Raw genomic sequence first — 21,920 nt, forward strand, 5'->3', positions numbered from 1 at the left:
GCCAGCGCTCTAAGACAAGAAAGCAAAGCACAGAATAAATCTATGTATTGTGGGATTTACCACTCAGATTGAGGACAGAGCATAAGAAGGCTGTGCCATGTGTGCGCGGTCCTGGAAATGGAGCTGATATGCTCTCCTGCCTGCTCTGTGACCTCTCTGACTCGGAGCTAAACTAAACCATCCCCTAAAGCTGGCAATGCTAAGGTTAGAAACAAAATCAAAATAGAAACCAGGCAGTCGTTTCCAGGTGGTTTACAGGGCAATTTTCTGCAGCATGAGCAGCCAGGGAAAGGTTTCTGCTCAAAGAGAGAGGGCATGCGCGAGAGAGCCTGGCATCTCAGCATCTAGAGAGTTTTGATTTTGGAGTACTTATTAAAAATGGTCTCTGGTTAACACATTCTTGAAAAGCATGGAGATGACTTTGTTCCTTGTTGTGCTGCAGAGTTCCTGAAACGAGCCAGTTCCCAGGGATGTCCTGAGTCTTGAATGGCAACATCAACTGTGATTTTAGTCACAAATGAAGGTGGTGGCAGGACAGGCTGTTTGTATAATCTAGAGCTTGATGTTTTGTAAAGCCAGTGCTGCAGCTATCAGCAGATGAGAAGACAACTGCTAATACAAGAGACTGCTCCAGAGCAGAGGTGATGGTCTCCAACCTGTTGTATTCCTCCTCTCTGACTGTATTTGCTGTCTCTCTCCTTGCACAGGTCAGGCTGAAGATGCTTTACGCAGCAACCAGAGCCACAGTGAAGAAAGAGTTCGGAGGGGGGCACATAAAGGACGAGATGTTTGGAACAGTTAAGGTATGGTCACAGTTGCCCTGTGAAGTCACGCTCCACTCTCTAGCCTTTTGGATTAAAATCTGAGCTTCAGGAGCCTGCCCGAGACTCGGGGCTGAGGCCACCTTGGATGTGAGACACTGGCATTGGTGGAGACACTACTGAGGGTTTTTTTTACTGTGCTGCTTTGGTGTCCTGGAAGACTGCTGCCACCTTTTTGTGCAGCGCCTGTGCCCAGGGCAAACATGCCTGGCCAGGTGTGAGGCTGCAGGAGGTGGCGCAGAAGGGGCTGCCTTCAGCCTGCACTCTCCACTGACAGAGGCTGGGTTTGCGGAAGAGGTGGGAGGAAGGCTCCTAAGAGGTCCGGAGAGGTGCTTTGTGTTTAGAGGGAAAAGAAGTTCCACGCGGTGGCAGTGTCACTCCAGAAGCGAGTTGCTGCAGAGCCAGGGCAGTGCTGGTTATCTGGGTGGCCTTCCCTATCTAGCAGTAGTTGGTGGGAGGCTTTTTGGAGTGGTTGACTCTCATCTGAGGTGGTCAAAGTGCTGGGGCATGGCTGCTCCCCTTCTGAGAGGCTGGCAGTTGTGGCTTTAAGGTCCAAGGCTGCCCAGCCTTAGTGCTGGGTTAGCTGCAGCTGGGACTGGTGTTAGTGTCTTATTTCTTAGTGAGAAGAGAGCCAGAGACTGGCCTGGGAGTTCAGACCTGGCCTCGGGGCTGGGGTTGCATCCAGCAGTGCTCCCCTCCAGCTCTGCACTGACAGGCTGGCCTGGCACCACACAGCCGTGCTCACGGGCCCCTGACGCTTCCCCTCCTGCTCTGTCCTTGTGCCTGCAGGAAGACGTGTCCCTCGGCGGTTACCAAAAGCACGTGTCGTCCTGCTCCGCCCCAGCGCCGCTGACCGCGGCTGAACAAGAGCTCCAGCAGATCCGCATCAACGAGGTGGGTGTCCCCCCGTCCCTCAGTAAGAAATGCTCACCGCAGGGCACGTAACACTCTGGGACACAGGGCTGGTTCGCAGAGGCAGCATTGCCTGTGCCCGACGGGAGCTTTTGCCTGCAGAGAGAGTTCGTTTCTATTGAGCTCACTCATGCCTCTGTTCTTTAACCAGTTGTCCTGCTCTTGCTGAGGTGGACTGAGTATCCCCCCATGACTCGTGGTCAAATTCCCTGCATAAAGAGGAATTTTAAGTCGTCTTTTTTTTTTTTCCTCTCTCCTTGCTAGGACTTGTGCTCAGGTGTCTGTTTCACTTGCTGTAATTGGCAATTAGAAGATGGCTTGTCCGAGGCTGAAAGCCGGCATGCAGTCTCTGATCTGCTTTAGGTATCAGGGCAAAAGACAGAACTGAGCTTCAATTGGAGGGGAAGGCAGGAAGAATTCAGACTTATCTTTTGATTTCAGCATTGTACTTTCTCTTGCTCTTGCTCTATAGCTATAAATGAGGGATGCGGTCCCAAAAGAAAAAGTCATCTTCTCAGGCTAAATTTTCAGACTTACGTGCTGGGAAGTGGCGTGGCACAGGATGAGGGACAGCAAGGCTATAACACCACAAGCAAAAACGTAGCCTCCCAGGAGGCATCTCAGTGCAGTTGTGCTAAGCTCCATGTGTGGTACTGAGGAAACACTGAGGCAATGGATGGGATCAGCTCGCTGGGTGCAAAGGCTGCCTGGAAGCAGTCGTACCTGGGGGGGGATTTCATGTGGAAGCAGCTGGGTGCTGGGGAGAACAGTCCTCTGTGGAAATGTCCTGGGCTGGCACTAGGTCTTTGGTGCTCATGGATGGATCAGGACGTGAATGTCTGGGTGACATGAAGCCAAGCAGTCCCATTGCACGAGTTAGTGGCAGAGATGAGACAGGAGGTCTCCACCTGCTGAAGCGGATCTCTGTACAGTGCTGCAGCGCTGAGCTGCTGATCTTCCCATCCCGTCTCTTCCCCTTGCGCTTTCCCTTCCTGCAGGCCCCTGCAGGCGTTGGCCTTCACCTTGTAAATTGGGAAGGGCTAACAGGCTTTTGGCCTCCTTTCCTTGCCCTTTTGCAACAAAGGGCAAGAATAGCTCCTACCACCCATGAACCCGATCTCTCCAAACTGGATTTTTTTCTGCATCCCTTTGCCTTGGTGACACCTAAAATTTCCTTCATCTGCAGACTCAGAGACTTGTGAGGTTTATTCCTTGTCCTGCAGAGTCACAGCTGAGTATGCAGTGGGGTAAACTCTGCTGCCTGCATGGTGCTGTGTCAGCCAAGTGGCCTTTGGGAGATCCCAGCAAGGGGCAGTCTGCACCGGAAGGTCTCTGCGTAGTTCTCCCAGCTCTGGTCCTGGAAAGGTTAGGCAGGATTTGCACTGGAAGATGCAAGATGATGCCTGGAGAAGGGCGAGATCCGTGCTGCGGGTGCCCTGTCACAGTGGGTCTGGCCTCTGCTGCTTTTTCTCTGGCTCCTTTGGGCTCCTGTGCTGTCCCCTTGGCTGGTCAGTGTTGCAGCATTAAGTGCTTTTCTTGGCTGTGTCTTGCAGGGTAAAGTGGCCCAGGTAAGTGATGCCTGTGTTGCTTGTTTTCTGGTTGACCTGCTGTGTTCTGCCCCCCCCCCCCACGCTCCTCCTTGGGTGGGACGACTGCATCTGGGAGATGTGGCTGCTGAGTGAATGAGCTGCTGAAGTTCTTCTGCTTTGTTTTTATTTTAAAGGTACACTGTCCCCTGTGCAAGCCTGTGCAGCAGGGAATAGTCATTTGCATTTAGAGAAAGCAAAATCAATGTTTTGCCTGCAGATTTAAAGGTGTGAAAACCCAAAGCAATCAGTTTGCTGAAGGGTCTCTATGTTGGTCTGAGTGCGACCTCTGCTCTTCCCTTTGCATAGAGCAGGAGGCAGTGGGAACTGCTGCTCTGTCGCTCGGTCCACACTCAGTTGTCTGGGATGGGGGAAAACCTGTAACTCTGCAGTACGTGCAATTCAGAGCGAGTTTCTGGGGCGATGCAAAGTGGAGTATTTTGATCAAGAGGGGCTGCGTGAGCATTACCCAACCTGTAGCATCCTGCTTAATACAGTGATGCCTCCTGTCTCAGCATCAGTGTCGTTTGGGGAAAAAAACTGTTGCATCCTTGTGTGTATGTGCACACTGCATGCATTTTACAGAAGTGTTGTGACACTGGCCAGTAACCTAGAGGTTACCTTATCTTCTTGCAAACCCCCAAACCATGCTGCTCCATGAAGGTACTCGGATTGCAGGCTGGAGTAATTGCACCTGCATTGCAAGTGATGTGATGCTGGCATTTATTTTATCTGGTTTATTTGCTCTGTGGAACATAAGCACTCTTGAATCTGCATTCCTGCCTTCACTCGCTGTCCCCACCCTGTCCAAGCCCCACGTACCATGGCCGTGGTGTCAGAGAGCTCCCATGTGCCGCTTAGCTTAAACACTCAGTTTCTTCTTTTGTGGGAGTAGATAAAGAGGGTATGCGAGCCRATAGTCCTGGCTGGCCAAGACTTGGAAAGCAGCCTAATCTCAGCAGTTCTGTGTATCTGGCCTTCTTACTGCTCAGGAATAGTAACTGCACCCCGAGAAGGGTCCTGCACGTACCCCTGCGTTTAACAAATCGATTAGTATTTTGGAAGTGACACAAGGGACACTGTTTCTTTAAAAGACACTAACCTGCAAGCGGTTGAGATGTCAGTGCTTTACTGTGCGTGTAACTGCCCCTCGCCTGGAGCTGCTGCTTTCGGTGCGCCTCTCATTTTCACTTTCTTATGGTTTTGGTGCGCGACTGTCCAAGATGCTGATCAGTTTTGCAGTTTTCACCCTGAAGGTGGCTGTATTTCTTGTCTGGCAGAAGTTCCCTGGGATCCTCCGTAGATACCAGGCTCAGAAGTGTGAGCAGAGAAGAAGGGGTGGGAGGTGAAAGGCATCAGCAGAGCAGGAGGATGGAGCTGCCAGGCGGTGAGCCTGGCTGGGGCTGGGGGCTGTGTGACACTGAGTTAAGGAGCAGCAAAGCAGACTTCTGCGGTGAGATGGGAAGGAATCAAACTGGGACGCACCTCTTCTGGGTGTAGGCAGGCTTTTTTTTTTTTCTTCCCCCAGACCAGTTTTCAGTTTACATGAGATGTGAAAACATGCTTCTAGGGAAGTGATCAGTGTTAGCCTTTCTCCACCTAAAAAAAAAATTGGGAAAAATGTCTGCAACTTAACCAAACTGCTCTGCACTGCTCTGGGATTAAAAACAAAACCAATGGGCTGAGTCAGGGAGAGAGGAAAAATTTCAGTTCAAGTCAGTGCAAAGGACATAGAAGTTTGCTAACCCCTGGGAATGGGAGTTGCACAGGGGACTGGAAAGCCAACCATGTGGGGCACATGCTGATGAGATTTGCAAGGATCGTTTGTCCCAGCTGGGAAGCTGCCCTACCTCTTGTAAAGCAGGAGACCTTGAGAGGTTTCTGCTGCATTATCTGGGCTTCTACTGCAGTTGGAGAATTGCACAGAGAGAGGTGATGTTGTGTGATACCCTCTTACTTGATTGTTGGGTGAAGCATGGTGGGAGCTCTCAAAAGTTTGCCATTTACTTAATGCTTTAAAATGCTTTGAAACAGCCAGAAAACACATCATCAGCTTTACTGAGTTGGAAGTTGTCAGCAGACAGTAGTCTAGAAACAGCTTTTAATTTCATTCGAGCTACAGTAACGCCCACAAAGGGAAAGTCGGTCTAGAAGCACTCGGCGAGGCGTTGCAGACTCTCGCAGACGTGCGTAGCGGGAGCCGGGTTTATCGGGCGCTGATAAGCATGCAGGAGGGGAAAACACTTATTAGCTGCTCTCCGCAATTCCTCACGTCTCGCATCTGTGGGCATCACGGGGGAAACGCAGGCAGCTTTGGAGCTGTGGAATGAGGCAGAAGGATTGAGGAAAAACGACTGCTGTGGCCCTGAACTGCTGTGTGTGTGCAGGGCGTACCGGGCGTGTAGCTGTTAGCTACTGTGCAGCGTGTTAGGGGACAAGCGGAGCAGAGACTTTGTCATTCTTGCCAGAAACCCCCTGAAGGTTTCCCCAGGATGTAGTGAAATGCTTATTAGCTGCCTTCTGTAAAACTGGTGGTGGAAATGGAGCACCTGTAGCTGTGCCTACAGCGTAGTAGCTGAGACCAACCCCTTGCCAGCAATTGCAGTTACGCTCCCTGGCGGCCYTCTGGCTGGGAGTGTGGGCGCTGGGATGCACTAAGTGTTTTATAGCGAAGTAATGAGCACAAGCTGATGTTCACAGTGAAGCAAAGAACGTAAGAACATGGTAGGTATTGCGGTCCAGAAATCATCAGGGCTGTGGGGGGAGTGTAGCCAGTGTCCTCTATATGTCAGTTTTGTCTACAGGCTTCGGGTTGGCAATCGAGTGTAAAAGAAAAAAAAAAAATCCAGACCCTAAAGAAAAGGAGATAATGTAGAACCCGCACACAATGCTGGAGCCCGCGAGCTGCATTGATGCCAAGGCTTGAGCTGGGAGTTGCAGAATGTGGCACACGCTCAGCTGTGTCGTGCGTGTCTCCTGGGTTGTGTGACGGGGAGGCATTCAATGAGCCAGACACTAACGCTTACATTTTAACAAGGGAAGGAGTAGAAAATATTCCTGGAGGTGGTATGTGGCGGAGTTAACGTTGCTAGGACAACCTTCAGTCTCTTGGGATTTTCTGCCTTTAGCATGCTTAGTGTTGAAGCTTTAGCTCTCCCTTCCTGCTAATCCTTGCAGCCTCATTTAATTTCCAAGGCATTTAAGGGGGAGAAACATGAGGATCTGGAGGTGTTGTGGTAGTAAATTCTTTGCACCACCGCTCTGCTTTTCACAGGGTACAACTAGGCAAGACTGTGTGCTCTCTGAATCCGTGAATGCTTGCCTTGCCTTTGGTCCCTTGCTGATGTCCATGGCATCCCATAGGACCACAGAAAAGCAGAGCTTGGAGGTCAGCCCACCCGTCCACCCCTTCCAAGATGACCCTTGAGCAATTGCTTTCTGAGAGCTGTATGTTTACATACAGTGAACTCCTGGCTAATCCTCCACAAAACTTGGCGTGGAAAAGGCTAAAGATTTGAGCATCTTTTCCCCAAACCTTGGGTGTATGTGATTTGGAAGGGGATAGCCCAAAATCTATTGCTGTGACTGCCATAACTCCTTCATCTCCAGATCCTAAAAGCAGCAACCTTCAGGTCTGGGCTTCAACTCCAAGAGTCTCCCAGGCTTTGTAACAACATAAGCAAAGTGCCCGTCTTTGTGCTGGTGGGTTGTACCAGTCATGGCAGTGGGACTGTCCGTGCGCTTTTCTGCTCCTTGTACGAGATGCCAGCGTGGGATCCTCTGTCACAGCGTGGGTCACGCTTGTTCCTGGCCATGCTGCTTGAGAGGCAGGAGCAGGGCTGGGTGCTGGGTGGGCTCTTCTGGCGGGGTCCCCTGCTCCCACCCTTACCCTTCCTGAGAAGGGGACAGGAACTCATCCGTGCACCTCTGCCGCCCGTTGGTGTCTCTGACAGCACTTGGGGCTGGTCCTGGGACAGGGCTGCGGAGCCTCTGCCGTGAGCGGCTGCTGCTGCCAGAACGGTTTCTCCAGCCCACGCAGGCTGATCCCTGGGTTGGGATCAGCCAGCGCAAGAGGTAGGCCAGCAACTGGCTCTGCATGGAGACACCCACGGAGGTGAGCAGGGCTGCCTGGAGGCAGTGCAGGCCCTACTGGCAGTGTGCAGAGCTGCCATCTCTCCGTTGTCACCTCTCTGCTCCCTGTGTGTTCCCTGTGCCCCCAGCTCGCACACGCCCGCTCCGAGGGGAGCAGGCTCTCCCTCTCGGGCCTCTCTGCTGCTGATGTCTTCCATGTATTTTTTGTTGTTATCCCTACCCACGCTCCCAGGACCTGCGTTCCCTGGCCTCCGGCAGAGAGATGGTAGGCCTCCGTCCTCCCGCGTTGCTCCCCTCCCCGTTTCAGATGAGATTCCCTTTCTGTGCTGCCCACCCGTGCCCTGCGCGCCGGGGGGAGCTGATGGTCTCTCTCCTCTCCCCACGCTCCCAGGACTCGTGTTCGCAGGACTCTAGCACGGAGATGGTAGGCTGCCCGCCGGCTAGTTTGTGCACTCGCCCTGTGCCTGTCTTTCTCTTTCCCTGGAGTATTTTCTGCATGCTCTGCTTCTCTCGCTCCTGTCCCCCCCTCTGAGTGACCCTCTGGGGAGYGTGGCTGGCCGAGCCCCTCGCTCTCCCTTGGGGAATTGCCGAACGACTTTGGGATGAGGCATCCGTAAAGGGTCCATGTCAGATGGAGGGAGAAGCGGGGACTAAAACTCTGGACTGCCTTGCTCCTGACTCTCTTTCTACTTCAGTGAGCTGATGGGGAGGGCTTGGGCTGCCAGCRCAGCGCATGCAGGAGCCCAGCACCTCCCGCACCGCTGCAGAGCTCTGAACTCCCAGCCTGCGCTCAGGGTGGCTGCCGTGGTAGTCCTCGCTCTGCCGCTGATCCCAGGTGTAACCCCTGGGCAAATCCCTGATCTTCCCGGAGCTCCAGTCCTGCCAGGGTTATAACAAGGATCTCCCGTTACAAAGCACGGTGACCGAGCAGTGAATCTAACTGGAGTCACTGAGGGAATGACGCGTGCAGCCTTTCTGGCCTGCAACAGGAGAATCGGACCTCCAGCACTGCCGGCCTGGGGCCCTGTATTCGGCACCTTGCAAGGGCCRCTGACCTTTACCCAGTGAACACCAGACCTCTAGCAAGGCCTGTTCCCACAGCAAATTTCCCCTGTTGCTTCTGGGCCATTTTTGAGATGTGAGCTTGAACACCTCTTGCTGTTTTCTGGGTTTGTTTTTGAGCATGAGTGGATTTTCTTCCCTATCTCYATCAAAAAATGGCTGGACTGTCTTTACCCAAGCCCTCCAAACTAATCCCAAACAAAACCAAACCACACTCGTAGCAGAGCCTCAGGGCTACCATTGCCAGACTGTTTATTAGTGGGGCAAACTGAGTGCCTGAAGCTTTGCAGATAGGTGGGACTAGCTCTTTGGTCGTCRGTGTGACTCCGTCTCCCTGTATTCTGTGACAGATGGTAGGGGGCTGTTGCTGCTGCCCATCGCTGGTAGAGTCCCCCAGCCCCAAGGAGGTACGCCATGCCTGCAGTATGTTGTGCTTTAAGCTCTCTCTTCCCTCTTCACAAGGTCACATCATCCTCTGTGCCATCTCCCATCAGGGGGATTGCCTCTGTCCCAAATGGGGGTGTCCTGCTCGGGACAGAGGCTCCTGGCTGTGGAGAGCATGTGCTGTTGGGGTGATGTGACTTCCCAGTGGGAAGCACCTGTGACTTCTCTGCTCTGTCGCTCTCCCTCTTTGAAGTGGGTTTTGGTGTCCTGGAGAGTGGGTTTGCTGACCTAGTTGTAGGCCTGGCTGCTGTATGCTTCCTGCTCATGCAAAGTGGGGCCTCCGTCTTCTAGGGTTTGCTTGAAAAGAGTGGCTGGGACCTTTCTGAGCTGTGGATCTCTACTTCTGTACTCCCGTGGCAGAGTGGATATCTGTACGCCACAGTTAAACTGACCTGCGATGGGCTTGTTAAGTCCCTTTTTGCAGGCCTCTTAGAAGGGGCCATGGACCCACAAGGTTAAATGTGGTGATTTAAGGGTTCCCCCCCTTCACCCACACATTACTATTGGAGATATTAAGAGAGGAACATGCACTAGCATTGGTTACAATACCCCTCAGCTATCCCACCTTGGGAATTCATTGCAAACACAGTCTTGTGCTGAGAAATGTAAATGAAGCCAATGGGATTTTGAGACGTTCTTTGCTGGGAGCGGTTGTGCAGAGGAGGGGAGGGGGGTCTAAACCTGCAGGGTTGGGAAACACCAGCATGGGGATGCATGGTTGGATCCAGACTCTGACAGATTATTTCCCCAAGAGCAGTGGTACTGTGAGAAACACCACAGTCTTTCTGAATTTTAAATGTTTCTTTCACTGCAAGATGGATGGCAGATGGCTCCTTGTATGTAATGCTGCACAGAAACCTTTTGCAGGTTGAGGTACAGCCGTTGCCTCTGCTTGGGGCATCTGAGGCAGTTTTGCCAGGAATCATCTGCTTCTCCTACATGCCTGCATGTTTTTAAGCTGCCCGGTGTTGATCCCGGGGAGCACTGCGAGGTGGCCCAGGCTGCCTGGTCAAGCCAGAGAGGGCTGTGCCTCTACTGCCTCAGTGACCCCAGGACAGCTCCCACAGGAGGGAAGGGACAGGGCAGGCCCTAGCGCAGGTGAGCTATCCATGTGCTGCGCCTCCCTGGCCCCAGGAAAGGCAAGTACGAGGCTGCTGCCTTTGGCTTTGGGCAGAAGGAAATGCCTGGGCTCACCTGGAATGCACTACAGGCCGATGTGGCTGTGTCCCGGTGGAGCTGAGAGGCAGCGTGGTCGGTGGGTTTTCCTTTTGGTCTATGCCTACCCCTTGCTGCGTCACCTGTCTCTTCTCTGATGCTCAGGGTGGTTTCTGTCCCCAGGTGAAGACAGAGATCAGCGTGGAGAGCAAGCACCAGACCCTGCAAGGACTGGCCTTCCCCCTGCAGCTGGATGCTCAGCAAGCTATCCAGGCGCTAAAGCAGAAGAAAATCAATTACATCCAGCTGGTAGGTCCCTTGTGGAGCTTTTCTGACCCTGTCCGAGTATCCACTGACCGCTGAAATCTCACTCACTTTACCTCTCCTCATACCCTTGTCAATCAGAAGCTGGATCTGGAGCGGGAGACCATAGACCTGGTGCACACAAGCCCCACGGAGATAGCTGACCTGCCCAAAAGGATCCCCCAGGACTCTGCTCGCTACCATTTTTTTCTGTACAAGCACTCTCATGAAGGGGACTACCTGGAGTCTGTTGGTGAGTCGTGGCTGTACTCTTGTCCCTGTGGTTAGCTTGTTAGACCCCCTCAGCCTTCCCGGAGCCGGTGCTCTGCCCACATCAGTAGGGACCAGCCAACTGTCTGCTCTCCCCTGGAGCATTGCTCTCTCGGGGAACAAGCCATACCGGTGATGTGAATGGTGCTGGGGGGCCTTGAACTGGTTCCCATTTGCCATCTTCCAGTGATGGGTGTTAGCCTAACAAGAAGCAAGCCCTTTGGTGCCGAAAGAAGCTGTCAAACACGCACACAAGTTCACGGCGCTGGAGTGTCCAGAGTGCAGCTGAACGTAGTGTGCTTGGAGCTGATGCAAAGCATTCTGGGATGGTTTGGTGGCTGCTGTGTTACAGGCATCTGAGGGCACAGTAGAGCCAGAAAAGATTTGCAGAGGGGTGTCTGGACAGGCTGTATGGTCAGTGGGATAGCTTGACTTCTGTAGCTGAGTAGACTGGGACTCTTCGGACTGGAAGACCAAGCTAGGATCTGCTGGCTGCCCCCTGCCTGGTGCTCCTTGGCCATGAACCTAGGCAGTGCTGTGACCCTTTCTCTTTGCTCTTTTCTTGCAGTGTTTATCTACTCCATGCCTGGGTACAAATGCAGCATCAAAGAGCGCATGCTCTACTCCAGCTGCAAGAGCCGATTGCTTGACACTGTAGAGCAGGAGTTCTGCCTGGAGATAGCGAAGAAGGTAAGTCCAAGCTGCCTGGACATGACTGGAGAGAGCTGTGCAGGGCATCCACAAGGGAATGTGCCATGGTCAAATCAAAGGCATGTGTCCAAAGGGCAGCATGTCCTGTGGGTTTGAATGGGGCCTCCTCCAGGGAAGTCTGGGACGCCTCAAGGATCGCTAGAGTCCTTTCAAAGTGGCCTGAAGAGAGAGCTGGAGAAACTGGGAACAGTGGTTCATTGGCCTGTCTAACCCATCCCTAACAAGTGTTCCCAGTGCCTGTGGTTTGGGGGAAGATTCTCCTACTTAGCGAGAGAGGAGTGGTATTTGCCCTGCATCCCTTCTGGCCTGGAGTTTCTCTGGTCCAGGGCCTTGGGGGAGTGAGAAGACCCAGACGCTTTCCCTCCTGTGAGCATGGCACCCCTTGCGGTGTCCTTCGCCCATCCAGTGGGGAAGCTGAGTGAGGGGCTGGTTGCACAGTGGGGTTGGCGCTTTCTCCTGCGAATGGCCGTTGTCTGGGTTCTCCAGATCCTTGAGCAAACCCCACTGGTGAGCTTAGAGAGGAGGGGTGGGAGATCCCCAAGGGGACTAGTGTTTTGGTGCCCTGAAGAATGGGATGAGGCACTGGCTCTCCATGCAGGAGCCAGCAGCACAGCACTGACTTGTCATTTCCACACGCAGATCGAGATAGATGATGGAGCCGAGCTGACGGCGGAGTTCCTCTATGATGAGGTGCACCCCAAGCAGCATGCCTTCAAGCAGGCCTTTGCCAAGCCCAAGGGGCCTGTGGGGAAACGAGGACAGAAGCGACTTATCAAAGGGCCAGGAGAGAACGGCGAAGACAGTTAGATCCTGGAGGGGCAGGAGGATGGGGCAGGAACAGGGCTGTGAACAGGACAGCATCCAAATGGTGTTTCCCAGCTTCCACCCCTCCACTTCCAGGCCTCTCTGCTGACTTAGGGATCTTTTCCCTCCATCTCAGCCTTTCTTTTCCTTCCCCCTGCTCTTTTCCTTTTCTTTCCTTTTTAAAATCAGGGCAGCCTGTTTCCCTCCTGGGGTGGAGTGGTGGGGAGGGGAGGGCAGGGAACTTGGGTGTATTTTTTTGTTTCTTTCCCGTGTCCTTGTGCAAGTCCTGGGGCAGTTGAAGGAGGACAAGAACAACAGGGAACACTTCCCCAGCTTGTTCTAGACCCACCTGGGTTTGCGGCTGTTGCTCTCGATGCTTCCCCCGGTTTACCTGGTACCTGCACCAACTGAAGGATTTACCTGCAAGTTGCTCTATGCAAAGGAAGGAAATGACATTTGGGATTAGTTTAATATTGGAAAACARAATGTTTCTTTCCCTGCTCCCCCTTCCTACAGACTTCTGCTCTCCCCTTCCCAGTCTCTTGGTCTAAGCAGCCCCTCTATGCAAGTCTCGTAGCTGGCTGGGCACTGTTAGGTTGCGGACAGGACGCTGTCCCTGTGCAGGGAGCTTTGTGGCTGTGATTGACATTTGTGGCAGGAGAGTTTTTCTCTTTTGAGAGCCAGCCCTGTATTTTATCTGGATTTGCCTTTCTGGGCATGAAGATGCCTCTCCCATTCCCCTCTGCTGCTTGTGTACTGTGCAGAGCAGCCTCTGTAGAGGAGCTGCCTGTCTCGAGGCCAGAGGCACCGGCTTCAGGCCCCTGTGAAAATGCAAGCGGTAGCTGTTGTTTTCCAGCTGCTCTGCTCTTGCTGCTTCCGCTGGCTGGCTTTGTGGCTTCCCAAGGGGGAGAAAAAGCAGGGCAGAGACCTTCCCACACAGAAAGGACCCAGCCCGCGGCCATCCCATGCTGTCCCCGTGAGCTGCTCCGGTAGCAAAGGCCTCCCCAGCGTGTCCCGTGCTGGAGTGGTTGTGAAGCCACCACCACCGAGGCTGGGCTTCACCTCCCCTCGCTGCCCACAGGGGTCTTGGTGGGGGAGAGGCCCCCAAGCCCACCTGTGTGCATTGCATTTGCCTGTGCAGAAGGCTGCATGGGAGGCGAGCTGGTAGCTCCTGAAAACTGGTGTCCCTGAGATTTACATCCGGCAGCCCACAGGAGCCACACAGATGTGAAATATCCTGGCCCTGGGCATTGTTTTAGGAGTGAATCAGAGGGAGGCATCACCTTTTCCCAAAGATTTGTGGCTGCATGTGGTTCAGCCAGACTTTGGAGCCCTCTTTTCAYGGCCACCTGCACAGACTTTTGAAGCACGTGCAAGTGGGGTGCCAGGCAGCAGATGGGAAGGAGGAAGGGTTATGTCCAGCTCCGCTTCCTTTTCCTACTCCTCTCTGTTTAGGTGGGAAATGGCAGTCCTTGCCTACAGGAGATAAGAAGGAAGGTGGAAGGCCTTTCGTGAGCCCTGAGCATAGCATCTCCCCTGGAGAAAGGTTACTCTGCCTCTGGCAACGTTTGCGTTCCCCTTTCTAGCCCCCATGGAGCTCTGGCCCTTCCCTCGGAGGGAGCTGTTACAGCCTGGGCTCGCCCCATCTCCGACACCCAAGGCAGGTTAAGGGCAGGAGCAGGCGTGTTCCTCTCCTTGACCTGACGCAAGCTCTGGGCTCGCAGTTACCGTTGGGGCCCCGAGCCCTAGGCCCCCGCTCCAGGTACCCCAGGCCGCCCCATGGGCTTTGGTTTGGGGGAGCTTTTCACCTCCCTGTCCCCGAGCAGGACTCGCCCTTCAGTTTGCTTCAGTCCCATCCCCGAGCTTTATTGGCAGCGACCGTCGCTGTGTGCGTCGCGGGCCGGCTGGTATCTGTTACGGGATCACAGGTACCTTTGGGGCCAGCAAGGGAGGGAGGGAGCTGGCCTCACTCTGCCCCATCCTTTCTCCTGAGTTTTGTCCTCCCTGCGAGAAACTTCTGGTCCTARATAGTCCCAGCGGGGCAGAAGGAGCAGCCGGATAGGTGCCTTCCCAAGGAAACGGTGGGGTGGGTAGGGCTGCTTCCCAGCTCCTCCCTGCCCACCTCAGCCCTCCCGGCAGCACGGATCGGTTGCTTTGGTTTTTAGGAGAGCGTCTGTCCCGCCCTCCCCTGCTCCTGCCTGTGGGTGTCGTGAGGGAAGCGGGTGCAGAGGTGGGGTGAGGCCTCCAGCCTGGCCTCCCTGGGGGCCCAGAGGCCGGGGCAGGAGCTGCTCCGCAGCTGCCCCGTGGAGACGCTGCGCTCGGCTAGCCCGGGCTGGCCGCCACCTCAATGCACCTCTTAAAAATTGCRTGGGCTCCCCCAAATCCTTGCATGGGAACAGCCCTGGAAGCTGCGATGGCCCCCGTGTGCTGCCCACCCCGTTCCCAGCCGGGCTCCCCTGGGGTCTGGGCGCTGCTCTCCGCTCGCCCGAGGGTGGCTGGAGACAGGCTGCGTGCCGGGAAGGGCTGCAGCTCTGGCGAGTGGCCGGTGGTGCCGGGAGACATCGCCAGCCCTCACGGGCCGCCACCAGCCTCGGAGGACGTGAGGTTGGTGCTGTGAATTAGGCTTCCCGAAGGGATGTTGTGGGGAGAGCGAGCCTTGCTGCTGGGCACCAGCTGCGTTTCGAGGGAAGACAACCCTCCCCTTCCCCCCCAGGAGATGAAAACACCAGGTCAGTGAAACCTGCCCTCCGGTCTGACCGACTCGGCAGTGAATGTGCCGACGTTGCCTTGACCTCGCGCGGAGCAGGGCCGCTGCGCTGTGTGAGCCGGCAGCCCTGGCCGCGTGCTGACGGTGGGGGTTTGAAGCCTGGGGGAAGCAGAGCACACTGTACTGAACGCTGTATTTTCTAAAGAATAAAGTATTTTTAAAACAGCTTGCCACCCCGCGACTCCTTTGAGGTCCGCGCCTTTGCTGGCCGGGTTCCCCCCCGGCTGCTCGCGCAGGTTTGGGGCCAGGACTGGGGCAGCAGTTTGTCCCGGGAGCCCCAGCGAGCCGCCACGGGCAGGCTGTACACCGGCCCGCGCTCCCCTTGCCCTTGCAGCAGTTTTCTCGGCCGTCTCCAGTTCCTCTGCAAAGAAAACTCATCAGATGCCGCCAGCCAGGAGACGTTTGCAGCCTGCTGAGCTCGGGTGCGGAGATTTGCGGACTTCAGACCTGGCTTCTGCTCCCCACGGTATGCTGCACGGACCAGGTACTCAGCCCAAAGGGATTTAATGCTTTAATCCAGGCTGGCTGGGACAATCCTTTAATGCCTAGTAGAAGCTTGACTCTGGATCACTAGCAGTGCGTGGGAGTTAGAGATGGCTGCAGGATGCAGCATCTGCTCTCAACCCCTAAGCCAATAATCCCAGCTTTCTTTTTCCCTTTTTTTTAATGGTTGGTAAAAATTTGTGAGGCTGAAGTGCCTCTTTCTGGGGGTGTTGTTTGCTTTGCCTGGAAGCCACCTCAAGTGAGGTGAATGCTTGCACCATGTTGGGGAGGGAAAGCAGGAGATGCTGAGCAAAGAGAAGGTTTGGGAAGACAATGGGAGTCTGCCCTCATCCCACGGCCTGGAGCAGTTGGGTCCTGGACTGGGAAGTCCTCCTGTTCAAGTCGTGCTTTCCCTGATCCTTGCTGGGGGGGGGGGGGGGGTTGATCTAACCTGTGCTGGCACAGAGCTGTGTGTGGACCAACCTTTTGTCATTGTATTTGCTAGAGGAGAAGCTCCCCCATCCTTGGTGTCCCACAAGTCACATGTTGTGCTTTATGCGTACGGGAGCCAGCAATGTCCCTTGGCTGTGGAGCATGTCCAGCCTGGCATGGTGCTACCCTTGCTGCAGAAAGCCTGTGTGAAGCGAGGCCTGGCCTCGGGGCAGGTCAGCGTGGGCCTGGAGCGGTGCCCGTGCCAGAAGGGGAGCTGGGGCACCGCAGAGCCCCTGTGCTGGGACCAGCCTTTGCAGCAGAGCCCTGCAGAGCCACGCAGGGCGCGGCCAAAACGGGGTGGTCCCCAACGAGTGTGAGTTCTCCAAGGGTGCCTTGTAAACCTCAGCTGTGATTGCTCCTTGCAACCCTCCCTGTACTGAATTCTCTAGCTGCGTCAGAAGCCGTTAATCATCTCCGCTGGGGTGCCCCCGACCTCCTCCTGCACGCCTTCGGGAAGCTAAYGCTGCTGCGTGCACCTTGCGGGGCAGGAGCACAGAGCCGGGYTCTTAAGGCGAGGGGCCAGCTGAAGCACGTTCCCAGCAGCAGAGCTTGTCTTTTAAGCCGGCTTTACTGGCTTGCACGGCTTCCGGACTGCATGTCCTGGCAGATACCTCCCCCCGGTTTGCGGCTTCCCTCCAGCTACTGCTGGAGAAGGAGGCACCCAAGGAATCCAGGCAGCTGCTCCACTGCAGTCGCCTTCCCCAGCCCCAGGGCAGCCCCAGCTGGGACGCGGCAGCCCTCCACATGGCCTTTTACAGGGGTAGAGCTACCTGCCCGTGGGACGGCTGGGAGCCAGGTTTCTCGTGCTGCTGCATGGGCTTAAAGCCAGGTGGGACGCGGCCGCCTGCTTTCTGGGGTGGCGGGGAAGGTGCTGCTGGCCGGGTCCCGCGGGCGGGCAGCAGGGCGCTGCGGGAACCTCTCCCTGGTGCAGCGGCGGTGCAAGGCACCCAGGCCCTGCGCGTGGAAGGCACCCGCAGCGGGCTGCTGGCACGGTGGGGGTGGGAGCCCAAGCACCGCGGCACCTGGGGGATGCCGGTAATTGCTCTGAACATGTCAGTGYGCAATTATTAACCTTTCTGCAGCTTCCTGGGAGGCCCGAGCYTAACGAGGCGAGTGCTGATGGATGGGAGGGGAAGCGTGTCCCAGCCTGCAAGACAGACGCCAGCAGCCTCCGAGTCACCCCCGAGCGCTGCCCGTCTGGGTCCCCCCTCGCTCTGCACGCCCTGCCGAGCTGGCGGAGGCGGCTGCAAGTCAGATGTAACCTCTTCTTGGCAGACCGCGTCTCCCTTCAGCTCCCGCACCTGAAGTCTTGCCTGGCTTGGCCTGGCAAGAGACGTCAGCAAATCAACCYGAAGCCGCGCAGACTTCAGCCCGTGCCGAGCAGGTTAAGCTGCCTGCTCGCTGTTGACTCCAGTTTTTACCACCCCGCGCGGGGCAGCCTACGCAAGCGTGGCAGAGCTATCGGCTGGCACGTTGCACCGGCCTCCCCTCCGCCTCCGAGGTGAGATGGTTGCTGTTGTGCCGGTTTAGGCTGGCCCGGCTCTTCCCGAATCCCGGATGTTTGGACTGGGCTGCTGGCAGTTTGGACAGGAGCTGCTGCAGCTCAGCCAGACGTAGGGATTACCTGCGGCTCGCCCGTGGGGTGAGGCTGGCCACGGCGGCAGCGTCTGGCCTGACGGTCGCTGGTGGGGGGCAGAGTCTTGCACATGCTGAGCATGTCCCGAGGCTGGGATGGGCAGAAGAGCTGGGACCTGTGCCTGGGCTGCGGTTGCCCAAGGTGCAATGCCGCCCTGGCAGCCTCGTTAGCTCCTGTGCAATCAAGGGACTGAGCAAAAGCCCTGAATTCCCACTGGAAATGTTYCCAGAAGGCAGCAGCTCAGGCCTGGGAAGTGCAGCCACCTTGCTCCYGTGTGCTCGGCCTCCCCAGCGGGAGGCTGCTCCCCTCCCGGCACCCGGCGCCTCTCCCCAGCCCGGAGCAGGGGGCTTCAGAAAGGCTTGAGGGCGCTTTGGGCAGAGAGGACCTGCTGCCTGAGCTGCAAGCTTTGCCCGTCCCTGAACGAGCTCTTGGAAGGAGCCCAGCAGAGCTTGCTCCGGGACAGGACTGAGGCATAACGCCGCTCTCCTTGCAGCGCCCAGCGTGAGATGGAGGACGCAGGTACCAGGCTGTAAGACACCACTCCTCCACTCGCAGGAAAAAAATGTTTAATACAAAAAAAGAAGCACCCCCCCAACGCGTTTCCTCTTGACGCGGAGATGGGAGCGTGCTGCTACACGCAGGCGGGCCCGCAGCCGCGCGCACCTGCGGGGGCCGCAGGATAGCACCATTCACGTGGGAGGGCACCCGGGAACCGCCGCGGCGCCGGAGAAGTCCCTCGGCGTATAAATAGCAACAACCTTTCAAGCACATTGTGGTTCTCGGAGAGGTGCAAACACTGGCATTTGCAAAGGCTGTAAACGGCTCGTCCTGACTGGGTGGTATTAAAAACGGGAGGAAGGGGGAGATCGATAGAAACAGTTTGGATTTGCACCATAAATATGATTAAAGCTGCTTCTGTGCTGGTGGAGATCCCTCCAGAGGGAGCGAGGTCCCGGGCGCAGGGGACGGGCCTCAGGGTGCCGAGAGCAGCGCCCAGGCCAGCAGGGCGGCCGCGGCCGCGGCGGGACCCCGGCGGCTGGCGGCTGCGGCGCGGGAGCCCCGGGAGCTGGCGGCCCGGCAGCGCTGCCCCCGCCAGCCCTGGTAGCAGTGGCAGGCGAAGTCGCGCGCCATGCGCTCCGTCTGCCGCGCCCGCCCGCCCTCGGCCGCCACGTGGATGTGGAAGGAGCCGGCGTCCAGGTGCAGGTAGGCGTCCGAGCCGGCGCGCCGGCGGAGGCAGCGGCCGTGGCCGTGGCACACGTGCCGGCTGCACAGCTGGGCCGCCAGCGTCACGTTGACGATGTAGGGGCCCAGGGTGCCCAGCAGGTAGTCGCGGATCTTCTGGCAGTTGCTCTGGGGGAAGAGAGGGACGGGGTGAGCACGGCCTCTGCGAGCTCCCCCGSCTCCCGGGCTCTGCAGCCGCGCGCTCCCCGGGGCGCCGGGTTTTAATCCCACCTCCGGGTGCCATGCCGCCTTCCAACTGACCTAACCTAAGGGGTTCCAGCTCTTGGCCCCGAACATCTGCCAGGAGCCACACACACACATCTGCAGCCCCGTCCCRTCCCACGGCACGGGTGGACCTGCCTTTCCAAGGCCCTGGTCCAGAGCCCTTCCCAGCCCTGGGCCTCGCAGGTTCAGCAGCGGGAACGTCACGCTGTCCCGGCCGCAGTGTCACGGAGCCCCGGGACGGATACCAGCTCCCTCAATAACATTAACGTGGGCTGAAAACGTCGGTGTAATTTGCCAAGATCTTTCCCATGAACCTACAGGGAAATCCCCCCTTACTGCCTCATTAACGGAGTCCTTCCACGGGTTGGGCTATAATTTTGGTCGGGACTGAAGCATATTTAAGCCGTCTCTGAGGTGCAGGACGGACTCCGCAGGGGCGCGTGGCGACACCCCGGATGAGGCCCTCCAAAACGCCGAGGCGCACATAAGCCCAGCTTGCTGGTTTTAGATGTCGGCAGAGGGCGGAAGGGGCAACTCGCCTCCCTCCCGCGGGCACGTCGCCCCGACCCCGGAGCCCTGGCGCCCTGCCCCGAGCGGTGCCGCTCTTACCCGGTTGCGCGAGTACTCCACGTCTCCCCAGAGGACGACGCCGTGGGCCCCCGCGGCGGCCGCCTGCCCGATGGTGTGCACCAGGTCCGCCTGCGAGAGAGCCGGCGGCGCGGGTGAGGCGGGCGCCTTCCCCGGGCCCCGGCCGGCTTCCGCGCGCGGGGGGTCCCGGTTCCCTCCCTCCTCCTCGCCGCGCGCGCGCCCGCCAGCAAGACGGCGGGGAGCGCCCGGGGAGCCGCGGGGCCGGCGCGCGCGCCCCCACCTGGCTCAGCTCCTTCAGCGTGTAGGTGTAGAAGGGCCGGGCGTAGGCGAAGACGGGCAGCGAGTGCTGGGCCGACGGCAGCTCCGCCACGCGCAGCGCCTCGCTCAGCTTGGCGCCCACGAACCGCTCGCCCTGCGGGGAGTCGCGGAGCACCTCCTCCATGTAGATGGAGGGGTAGAGCGCCTTGCTCTGCTCCCACAGCCACAGCAGCTTGTTGTTTCGCTGCACCTCCAAGGGGGGGCAGTGCCCCGTGTAGCCCCCAAAGTCGTCCCAGTAGTGGTAGTTGTAGCAGTCCGGGAAGAGGTAGTAGCCCCACCAGCCCCGGGGGCGCAGCGACCGCGCCAGTTTGAGCGTCTCCGACATGAAGTTGACGGCGGCCTTCTCAAACTCCCACTTGGCCCGCAAATCCACCTGCTCGTCGGTCCAGCCGGGGTTGCCCCGCCTCACCAGCTGGGCGGACATGCTCCGGTAGATGTTCTTCTTGTCCCAGTTCCGGATCCACAGGGGCCTCCAGTTCTCCCAGTCGATGACGGCCAGCCCGGCGAAGCTCTCGGAGGGCATGGTCCGCAGGATGTCCTTCACCATCTTGCCCAGGTGGTCCTGCAGGCTGGCGTTCTGGGGGCAGCCCCCGTTGACGGCAGTGGGGGGCACGGAGCCGTTCTGGTAGTAGGGGTAGAGCCCCAGCTGGTCGTAGTAGAAGATGGTGATGTTGCCCCCGGCGAAGGCCTCCCGCCGGTTCACCAGGATGCCGAAGGCGTCCAGGTTGAGGGGCACGTCGTAGGCGCTCAGGCACCGCGTGCTGGGGGCGTTCCAGGCCACCAGGAATGGCCGGTCCTGGATGATGGGGGCCAGCGCGGGCTTCAGCGCGRCAGCAGCGGGCAGGCGCAGGCACGGCAGGAGGAGCAGCAGGAGGAGGCAGTGGTGCGGCCCCGGGGCCGGCGAGGCCAGGGACGGGGCCGAGCAGGAGCATTGCGGCGTTCGCTTGGCACTGCTGTAAGAAGGACGGCAGAGACGGTGAGCGTGTGCCGGGGGGGAGGCTCGGCCCCGGTCGTCCGTGCGGGGCAGCGAGGGCTTTGCTCGCGGTGCTCTGGCAGGGCTGCTCCTTCCCCCCCCGGCGCCCGCGGTGCCGCTGTCGCGCTCACGCGGACAGGCATGYCTCCCCGCCACCGCGCTTCGCCTCCCAGGCACCGGCTGGCCCTCCCGGGCGGCTCTGCCCGCCTGCCCGGCTGCCTCCTGCCTGCCCTCCCTTGCCTGCGCTCCTTTGGCTCCTTCTCCCCACATAGACCTGAGCCTTTTTATCCCCTTGCTTCCTCCTTCCAGTGTCCCCATCTCTTCTCCGGCGCCAGCTGCAGCCCTCCTACCCCAACCTTTCCCAGACTGTTCCCGAGCATCAGCTGGGCTGTGAGAAACCAGCTCCCCCGGGGGAGCTGCGTGGCTGCAAATTGCCCCCCGCTCCCCGGGCTGCCCTCCTAAGTGAGCTCATTTGCAGAGTAATTCAATTTGCGCCGCGCATCACGGCGGCTGCTCCCCTCTGGGGTCGCCGAGCGCCGGAGCTGTTCATCACGCGGCAGCTGCCGGCGCGCCGGGCTGCCTTGGCTGCCGTCACCCCCATGCCGGGGGCACGGCTGCCTTACTGGGCACCAGCCAGGCTACCGGGCACCGCCGGCTCTCGTCACCACCCTGCAGGGCTCGCTGCCACGAAGGTGGCTCCCAGTCTCCCCCGTTGCCCCTTCTAATCCCGGTGGTCCCGGTGGAGCGAAGCTGGTCTTGACCCTGCGGCTTCTCCACTGAGCCTGGCTGGGCTGCTGGGTGCTGCACCGGTGCACGGGGCCGTACCATGAACGTAGCCATCACATCAGCGCCCGGCTGTGCTGTGCAGGCCAATGTAGGGAGAAGGGGCAGCTCGCCTTCGGCTTGGCTGTGGGTGCTCCTCCTGCCCCCCGGCCTCCTTCTCCATCCCTCTCCTGCCATAAAGTAAGGCCTGCTGCTGCCCCTGCAAAGCCCTTTTATCCGGGGCCAGCGAGCAGCGTGGGAGCCGGGCTCTGCACACAGCCAGCCACCGATGCAT

General features: G+C 57.9%; 3 protein-coding genes across 3 annotated transcripts in view; 2 read left to right on the top strand and 1 right to left on the bottom strand.

The window, feature by feature from the left end:
• Positions 1-15,092, top strand: part of TWF2 (twinfilin actin binding protein 2) — a 41,960-nt gene extending 26,868 nt beyond the window's left edge. The window contains exons 4-9 of the mRNA XM_026071506.1: positions 708-803; positions 1,611-1,715; positions 10,256-10,381; positions 10,478-10,628; positions 11,214-11,335; positions 11,996-15,092. Of these exons, the coding sequence (XP_025927291.1) occupies positions 708-803; positions 1,611-1,715; positions 10,256-10,381; positions 10,478-10,628; positions 11,214-11,335; positions 11,996-12,163 (768 nt within the window). The 3' untranslated portion in view covers positions 12,164-15,092. The remainder of the gene's footprint in view (positions 1-707; positions 804-1,610; positions 1,716-10,255; positions 10,382-10,477; positions 10,629-11,213; positions 11,336-11,995) is intronic.
• Positions 15,093-15,117: 25 nt separating this feature from the next.
• Positions 15,118-18,438, top strand: LOC112968850. Its single transcript, XM_026071508.1, has 4 exons — positions 15,118-15,393; positions 15,916-16,215; positions 16,985-17,403; positions 18,032-18,438. The coding sequence occupies exons 2-4, from the start codon at positions 15,985-15,987 to the stop codon at positions 18,069-18,071; spliced, it is 690 nt and encodes a 229-aa protein (XP_025927293.1). The 5' UTR covers positions 15,118-15,393; positions 15,916-15,984; the 3' UTR covers positions 18,072-18,438.
• A 72-nt stretch (positions 18,439-18,510) lies between these two features.
• On the bottom strand, positions 18,511-21,703 carry LOC112968847 (hyaluronidase-like). Its single transcript, XM_026071505.1, has 4 exons — positions 21,689-21,703; positions 19,853-20,710; positions 19,594-19,683; positions 18,511-18,888 (listed from the first exon to the last, which is right to left on the bottom strand). Exons 1-4 carry the CDS (start codon positions 21,701-21,703, stop codon positions 18,511-18,513), a joined length of 1,341 nt encoding a protein of 446 aa, XP_025927290.1.
• Between the last annotated feature and the right edge of the window lie 217 nt (positions 21,704-21,920).

The sequence above is a fragment of the Apteryx rowi genome, unplaced genomic scaffold (assembly GCF_003343035.1).
Source record: "Apteryx rowi isolate R43461 unplaced genomic scaffold, aptRow1 scaffold_326, whole genome shotgun sequence".
Lineage (NCBI taxonomy): Eukaryota > Metazoa > Chordata > Aves > Apterygiformes > Apterygidae > Apteryx > Apteryx rowi.

Coding starts and splice junctions, on each gene's coding strand:
- LOC112968847 (XM_026071505.1), bottom strand. Junction 19,684..19,852: donor CGCTGAAGGAGCTGAGCCAG/GTGGGGGCGCGC, acceptor GCTCTCTCGCAG/GCGGACCTGGTGCACACCAT. Junction 18,889..19,593: donor TGGAGTACTCGCGCAACCGG/GTAAGAGCGGCA, acceptor CTCTTCCCCCAG/AGCAACTGCCAGAAGATCCG.